The sequence below is a fragment of the Elaeis guineensis genome, chromosome 2 (genome assembly GCF_000442705.2).
Source record: "Elaeis guineensis isolate ETL-2024a chromosome 2, EG11, whole genome shotgun sequence".
Lineage (NCBI taxonomy): Eukaryota > Viridiplantae > Streptophyta > Magnoliopsida > Arecales > Arecaceae > Elaeis > Elaeis guineensis.
In genome coordinates this window covers 117,837,726-117,846,211 of record NC_025994.2, presented here as the reverse complement: position 1 = coordinate 117,846,211, position 8,486 = coordinate 117,837,726, and the positions used below count along the sequence as shown (strand labels likewise).

The 8,486-nt window shown below is 41.9% G+C and overlaps 1 protein-coding gene across 4 annotated transcripts; it reads left to right on the top strand.

The window, feature by feature from the left end:
* The first annotated feature begins 2,957 nt into the window (after positions 1–2,957).
* LOC114912623 (sulfite exporter TauE/SafE family protein 3-like) lies at positions 2,958–7,768 on the top strand. Of its 4 annotated transcripts, XM_029262767.2 has the most exons (10): positions 2,958–3,540; positions 3,653–3,812; positions 4,425–4,476; positions 4,704–4,768; positions 4,857–5,024; positions 5,115–5,201; positions 5,451–5,647; positions 6,888–6,934; positions 7,155–7,295; positions 7,447–7,768. In XM_029262767.2, exons 1-4 carry the CDS (start codon positions 3,322–3,324, stop codon positions 4,714–4,716), a joined length of 444 nt encoding a protein of 147 aa, XP_029118600.2. In that variant the 5' UTR covers positions 2,958–3,321; the 3' UTR covers positions 4,717–4,768; positions 4,857–5,024; positions 5,115–5,201; positions 5,451–5,647; positions 6,888–6,934; positions 7,155–7,295; positions 7,447–7,768. The 4 variants fall into 4 exon arrangements, with proteins under 4 accessions (XP_029118600.2, XP_073107490.1, XP_073107491.1 ...); XM_073251389.1 differs by having other exon boundaries at positions 6,888–7,295; XM_073251390.1 differs by having other exon boundaries at positions 5,280–5,647; positions 6,888–7,295.
* Positions 7,769–8,486: the final 718 nt, after the last annotated feature.

The following is an 8,486-nucleotide window of genomic DNA, read 5'->3' as shown; positions in this document are numbered from 1 at the left end:
TTGCGACGAAAAACAGAGTCCAACGAGACCAAGATCACCCGAAATGAAGCTCGGATGGAGGAGATACGAGCTTTTGAAGTCGGTACGAGATTCGAGGCGGTGGAGGACCGCCGGCGACCGGCGGTGGGCGGCAGCGGCGCGGCCGCAGGCGACGGCGCGCGGGACATGCGACCCACACGGGCGGGCGGCCCAGGTGGGTGCACGGCCCAGCCGGGCGCGCGGCCCAAGCGCACGTAGGCCCGCGCGCGGGAGTGGGCCGGCCCAGGCCCAGGCGGCCTGCTGGCCCTTTGCCCCGGTCCACCGTGGACCGGGCGGTCCACGGCTGGGCCTGTGGACCGCATGGGTATTTCCCACATGTTTCGCGTGGTCCACGACTCTATTCTGTGGACCGGTCGTGATTGGAGGGCGTGGGTTGATCAATTTTTTGATCCGACGGTTCAGAACCTGATTTGGGTTGATTAAGGACTCTTAAACTCATCTAATTAGATTTTAACCCTTTAAATGGGCCTGTGGACGAACAGTAAAATGGTAGTTCGGGTTTTCTCGCCGTACAGAGCCGTACGAATTCGAGAAGAGAGAGAAAGGTGGAAGCGCTGAGAGAGAAGGAGCAGGAGGCTCTTGGATAGCGGTCGCCAGGCACTTCAGGGGTTCAGGGGGTCTTCCAAGAGAAAGAGAGCTTTTGTGAGGGAAACTTCTAGTGAGAGAGAATTAGGTGTACAAGGATTGAGGGTGAGGTCTCCTCTTGTAAAATTTTCTTTTCATAGTGAAGTTTGCATGCCCCGTGGAGGCGAACCCTTTTGTGGCTGATCTACATATTTTAATTGTTTTTCTTTTGTTCTGTTTCTTCTTTCTTCCTGCTGCATCGCATGGTACTGAAAGGATCTTGGGAGGTGGTATCCTGGCCAGACATCCACCCAACACACTCAGGTGAGATCCTGTGGACCAACGTTCAGAGTGTTTCTTTATCTTCTCAGGATGTTTTGTGATTTTGTGGTTGTTTTCATATTTATATAACTAATCTGCTTTATATATATATATATATATATATATATATATATATATATATATATATATAATATTTTTTAATAATATTTTATTATAAAAAATATTTAAAATATTATAAATTATTATTTTTATATATTTTATTTTTTAAAAAATAATATATTATTATTATTTTTTTCTTTTTTCTTTCTTCTTTTATCCGTTTCTTCTCCATGCCCCCCCTCCCAGCACTAGTTGTGGCTCATCTGTAGGCGCTTGTAGTGGAGCCGCTCTCGATCCCCCTAGCACTAGCAGCTCCTTTGTGCCCCCCTCCCCTGCGGCCCTCGGCTTCTCCACGCCATCGGCCTGCAAGGCAGCTTTGCACCTGCATTCGCGGTGCCCCCCACCACCCTCGTGCAGTCTGTAGTTCCCCCCGTCTGACATCCTGTGGCTGCTCTGCGCTGCCCACCACCTTCATGGTTCCCTCCCACCCTGCTCGACAGCCTACGGCTGCTCTGCATTGCCCACCACCCCATCTTGATGGCCTGTGGTTTCTTTGCACTCCCCTCCTCTTGATCTTGCAGTTTTTCCATGCCTTCTCCATCTTCAATGGACCATAAATTTTTTTTAAAAAAAATAATTTAATTATGATATAAAATATTTTTAATTTTTAAAATATTTATCGTATCAGTTATGCATATTAAAATTTAATTATGATATATATATATATAATTTACAGTGTTCAAAAAAATATTTTAATTTTTTTATTATTTATTTATTTTTAATTATTAGATTAAATACGAATCACTCAAATTTTAATCGGCTAAATCCTAATAATATTTATGATTGGTATAGTAAATATTTCAAACAACAGGATCGTTTCATGACATGTTAAATTGATTTTTTTAAATGCTTTCTTTGTCCGTTGAGGGTCGGAGAGAGGGGGGAACCGTAGGTGCACGCCAGGAGAGGCGATGGCGCAAAGCAGTCGCAGGTCGGCGGCGTCGAAGAGGTGGAGGGACGGTGGGACGGAACAGCCGCAGGCCGCCAGTGAGAGGGCTCACTGGCAGGGACGATGGTGCGGAGCAACTGCGGATGTGCGCCAGGAGGGGCGGTGGTGCGGAGCAGCCATGGGCCGCTGGCCAGGGGGTGAGTGGGAATCGTGGGTGTGCACCGGGGAGGCAACGATGCAGAGAAGCTGCAAATTATCCATGTGGAGAGGGAGGAGGCAAAGGGGACGGGCTGCGGCTGCTTGGGGGGGGGTGGGTTGGGGTAGGAGGCACGGAGCAACGGCGAGCGCCGTCGGGAGGGGGGGTGGTGGGACCACGGGTGTGGGGGCGGGCGTGGGCGGTGCAGAGGCGTGCAAAACAGCGGCAGGAACTTGGGGGGGTGGGGGTGGGCTGCGGCCACTTTGGGGGAGGGGGTCCGGGGTTGGGAGGTACAGAGCAGCGGTGAGCGCTGCCCGTGAGGGGGTGGTGGTGGGACCACAGGCGTCAGGGTGGGCAAGGGCGGTGCAGAGGAGTGCGGGCGTGGAGTTTCGCAGGGGTCAGGGGGTGGGGAAGAGGAGTTGCTGGCCCTGAGGGGCGCCGAGAGGGCCGAAGATGAGGGCGGAGGAGCCACTGCGAGTGGCTGGGGTGGGTGTGGAGGAGCCACGGGGGCACCCGAGGGAGGGGGGCCGTGGTGAGCAGTGGAAAGAAGAAGAGAGAGAAAGAAAATTATTTTTAAAAAATTATATATATAAAATAATAATATATAATATCTAAAATATTTTTTATAATAAAATATTATAAAAAATATCGTGGTAAAACCCATATATATATATATATATATATATATATATATATATATATATATATATATATAAACTCTCGGGGACATTTTTGTAATCGAAAGTAATCCAAACAACGTGTAACGAAGAGTCCCGCCTTTATTTTAATTCAACTCGACCTTTTCCTTCAGAAGTGCGAGATCTTCCTCACTTCCTTCTCAAGCCCTGGAAGCGTCGGAGTACCATCATCCTCCGGTACCGATCCGGCAAGTTTGGCAGATATCGTACCAGGATCGGCTTTACGGGGCGATTGGCTCCCTTCGATTCTCTTCGGTCACCCCTTGCCCTTCTAAAATTGGAAAGAATTTGTCTCGCTCCGAGGCTCCAGAGGAGTCATCGTTCTTTGGAGGAACCTGGTTGTTGTTTTCTTTTTTCGCTCTGATGGTTGTTCACCCAGATTCCGGTAGAGTTCTGGTCGGAGACGAAAAGAATCGACAGAAATTTTGTAAAGATAAAGAGTTTTCGCTGTTTATGGTCGTAGGGAAGATTAAAGGTGGGATCCTGGGTCGGAGATGTGTGGGAGATGGAGGGGAAGGCTAAGAACCTCGGTTCTGACTGCTCTCGGTTTCTTCTTGGCATTGGCGGTGGTATCGGCAGAGCGGAGCCTCAAGATTGGGGGTTGGATAGATGATGTTAGCGCCGAAGAAGAGATGTTTGCGTTTAGTTATCTTCTAAATTTGATGGATTTTTTGTGGCAGGCCGACGGTTCTTATTACCACCACGTTTCGCCGGTAATTCCTATCAAGATTTCATTTTTTATGTTTTCTTTTCTGTTCATTTTGGAGTAAAAAGATGTGGGAATTTGTAACTGTTATGATGGGATTATACTGTGGTTCGCAACAGCCAAACGAATTCGGATGGCGACCTGTGATAGGCTCGATGATTGGGTTCTTGGGAGCGGCGTTCGGGAGCGTTGGAAATATTGGTGGGGATGGGATCTTTGTTCCCATGCTTACGCTTATTATTGGATTTGATTCAAAATCATCAACCGCATTATCCAAGTGTAAGAATTTTTTTCTGTTCTGTTCTTTCTTAGCAATGGAAAGTTGTTCAAGAAACTATTCTCTAGTTTTGTTTTTCGGTTTTTTTTTTTCATTTATGAGGGCTTTTCTTTTTTCTTTATTTTTGTTGGAATTTGAGGAGCTGCTACCTTGAATTCCTGTTAACACTAGTCTTGGTAGTATCGCTGCAAAACCTTCTAGTATCTATTGCAAAAATAGGATTATTTTTGTAAAATTCATTTTTTTTTGTTACAAGAGGGCTTAAGAGTTGTGGGATATGAGGAGTTTGCCACCAAGGTTACACTTAGGTGGATTGAATGCCGATTTTTTTATTTTATTTCTCAAGACAACTTTAACCGTTCAATATAATTTTCTCAGCCTATGGTATGCTGGATTGGCTTTTCAAAAGATACATACTTTTGTTTAGCTTGTTTGCTTGAATTTGCTTTCAAAGGTTAGGTTTCTTTCTTGCCCACATCCATGGAGACCATTTTAAGTGAGTTCGTTTTTAATCTTCTTCTATAGATTATGTTTAGCATCATGTTCTGACTGAGATTTGAACCGGAAGCAAAAGTTTTCTTTTAAGTATTTAGATCTTGGTGCTCTTTGGCCAGGTATGATAATGGGTGCAGCTGGGTCAACTGTCTACTGCAACCTTAAGCTGAGGTATCCAACTTTGGACGCCAATCATTGATTATGACTTGGCTTTGCTTATTCAACCAATGCTTATGCTTGGGATCAGTATGGGTGTCATTTTTAATGCCAGATTTCCTGACTGGTTGGTAACAATTCTCATAATGGTGCTCTTCTTAGGTAATCAGTTATATCACATGGAGGACATTGTGATTTTGTTAATGGGAGCATCCTTCATGCCTGCTGATGGCATTTTATAGGCACACTAACTAAATCATTTATGAAAGGTGTTGAGTCAAGAAAGGAGGAGGCACTGATGAAGAAGGTATCTTTCCTTCGCTCATTTTACTGTTAGCATCTTTTATTCTCAAAAATTAATAATAACCCACTGTCTCTTTCTTATCTTCTTCCAGGAGGCTGCTAAATGCTCTCAGCCCAAGGGTAAGCTTGGGGGAGTACATAATACCCTGGTTTTGTTTGTGTTTTGGAAACAAGTATTTCATCTCTCCTGGGGGATTCAAGAAGTAGAATATAAACCTCTTGCTGCTGGTCCAAGCAATGATGGTCAAAAAGAGGATATGGTGAGTGCAGAACCAGAGATAGACTAGCAGCAGTCTGCTTTACCATTTCTTCAAGTTGTTAAGACACACAATAATCAGTAATTACTGCAGGAACCAGTTCTTCAGAATATTTGCTGGAAGTAGCTTGGCCTTCTTGTCTTTTAGCGGATGGCATTCCTTGTATTACAAATCGCAAAGGTGAGTAATTGATGAGTAAGTCTTCAATGATCTAAAGTAGTAAGGAGTTTGTGATTGATATCGGCTGTATGCATGCAGAAACTATTCAGCAACATGTTCAATACGGTTTTGGGTTTTGAACTTGCTGCAGGTTCCATGCCTTGCTTCGATCATGTGTTTAAGGGTGTAGTTAGACTCTAGTCTTTCAAATGGTCTTGTTAATATGAAATCATCATGTTGTAATTTTGCTGATCCCTGTCTCTATGGCAGTGACTCTGTATGAAGCAATTAGTTTATACAGGGAAAAAGAATGATTGCGTCCAAGGGGCATGAAGGGACAAACTGGAGAGTCCATCAGTTATGTATTGTTCATTAGATGTCCTTGCCGGTATTGTTGGGGGACTGCTTGGTCCAGGAGGAGGCTTTATTTTAGGTCCACTCTTTTGGAGGCTGGCATCCCTCGACAGGTGTTTATCATGTCTTCACTTACTCCTGTAGAATTGCGAATGTATGTACGTATAGCATGTATGCATGTATATACATGTAGATGGATTGATGGATGGACATATAGCATGCATGCATGTATTTATGTGGGTAGCTGGGTAGATAGGTAGGTATATATGTATGGTATGTATAGCATGTATTTTTATGCATCTGTGCATAGCATAAATCAGCCTGGCTATTAGATTTCCGTAGATTTCACGAGCGTTTATATACTAGGATTCAAGTATTGGAAGGAATACACAAAATCACATTAGGTTAGTAAGCTATCATATTCAGTTTTAAAAGCTCATAACCTTGATGGAACGTTGTTGAAGTGAAGAAAGGTTTAGCTATTTTATGTGTGTTTTGATTAGATTAACTCATATGACTTAATAAAGAACAATTTTTGCTTGAGAAACTGAAAGAATTTAAAAAACATAAATCCAGAGAGGGAGATAGGCTTTTGATCACATCATACAATGAGATGGCTGAGATGTAACTTTTTCCTGTTTTCTGTTTGAATTTTAGTTGAATAAGCTGGTGGGCATGCATGGGAGCAATTAGGATCCTCTATGGTTCACGAGCTACACCATAAAGTATTGTATAGCCCTCGACGGCTACCATTAAAAGATGGATGGCCATCAAGTGAGATGTACTGTTTGTGATACGGTAGGTGCTTGTAGATTGTCTTATTTAATGGCCGTCCATCTCCTGATAATTAACATCGAGTGCTGCATAGCACCGCAGTGCAGCCTAAGCATCGCAAAACATCCGTGGCTGCATGGGAGTTGCTTGTTAGTACTTGTTAGATGATAATTAAGGCAAAAGAGGATAATGACATAAAAGGGAAGATCCAGGATTGTGAAAGGACAAATGGATAAGCAGGTGTGGGGAGAATTTGAGAAAGGGGAAAAATGCAAATGAGGGGCAGTTTTTCAATATTTTCTTGACATGCCATTTTCCCTATACATCTTCTACAGAGTTCAGTTAAAATGGCCTCTAAAACCACAATAAGCGATGCAAAAAATGCAAATCGTATTTAATGTTTAGATGTTCAATATATGTGTAAACTTTATAAATTGGTCTAAATCAGGGATTATGATGTGCTTGATCTATGCATATCCCATTGAAGTCTTCACACTGTATACTATCAGATTTGGGCTGTTTCTAGATGCAGATATTTTGGTTTCTTCATCTCAGTTTTTTCTCTGAAATTTTATGCAGGTCTGAAGTGCAACAGCAACCTTTGCCATGGCATTCTCCTCATCCATGTCCGTTGTAGAATAGTACCTCCTAAATCAATTTCCTGTCCCGTATTGTACTGCAACTTGCTTTCCATTTTCTATTGCAATTAGATAAAAATAACAAAATTATCTTTGACTTGTGACTGATAGTCCGATTGGTTGAGTAATTGGAACATAGCGCTTTCATCCAATCCTCTTGCCAATTATTGAAGTTGATTTGTTTGGCTGATCACTGTTGATCTGGCAGCTCTCTACTTTATCGCAATGGCAGCAGTGGCTGCAATTGTTGTCCAACGTGTGTTGAGAAGACTAATTGTCTTGATGGGGAGGGCATCACTTATGATCTTCATATTGGCTTTCACAATCTTCATGAGTGCAATCTCATTAGGTTATGACAAAGTACCTCCCTTTAATAGTGAAATTATTTTAAAGTTAATAATGTGCCAAGGATTGGTGATAACTGAATCTTCTGTCCCTAGCATCTTCCTTCTCGACTTGATTTTCTTATGCGCTCTGTACCTTTTTAATTCTTTCTGCAGGTGGAGTTGGAACTGCACACACGATAAAAGAAAAAAAAGGAAAGAAGTACGTGCAATTCGAGACCCTCGGCAAGTATCAAGACTAGGAACAGAGGGAAAAATATAACTTTTGAGTTAAAAGATTTATGATGAGATTGATTGAGTTTGTTTCATTATATCTGAGCTCTCAATTCTTTTTCTTTTTATTAGGAAGGTACTCAAGGTGTGGCCCATTTAGTTTCTGTACCAATTATTGTCAGTATCGGAAAATTTTTGCTTTTCACAAATGTAAAGAAAAATTCTTGTTATATTCATTACAAGACTTTGTATTTGGTCTTTCCACTGCTTAGGGCAAGCTGCCTGTCGTCAGCATGGACCAAATGTCAGATGCCACATTGGAGGTGCAAACATATTGCTGAGCTATTTATTATTTAATATAAACATGTGAGTTACACAAGCTTGTGGCATAGGAATGCAGCCGATTCCAGAGTTTACACAAGCTTGTGGCATAGGAATGCAGCCGATTCCAGGGTATCTTCAGCATCTCATTTGGCAGAAGTTGCACCGCTGAGAAGAAATTGTTTACATGGCCCTTGACGTCTCGCGTACTCATCATCTAAATTTACATTACATGGCCCTTCATGTCCTGCGTACCTATGTACTACTATCATCTAAAATTACATGACCCTTTACTTCTTGGCTGTATATGCAGTCAAACCAATTCAGATCCCTCTAAGAGCTTATTTTTTGATGGATAAGTATTATGAAAAAAATTGTTATTTTTTTTTATTGACGAACTTAATCATGTTCTTGCATTGTTTAAGATGACTAAATTATTTTCTCATAGATAGCATTTATCCATGAAATGAGAAGAAAATCTTATCCATCTAGAGAGTGACCAAATCATTTTTTCATTTAAAATAAATATTTAATTTTATTTCTAAAATGCTCCATCTTTATTTTCAACATCTCTATTATTCAATGTTCAATAATTGAATCGTCTACTTTTTTTCAAACCTAGAAAGCATAAAAAAATATTATAAAAAATATAAATAAATTTT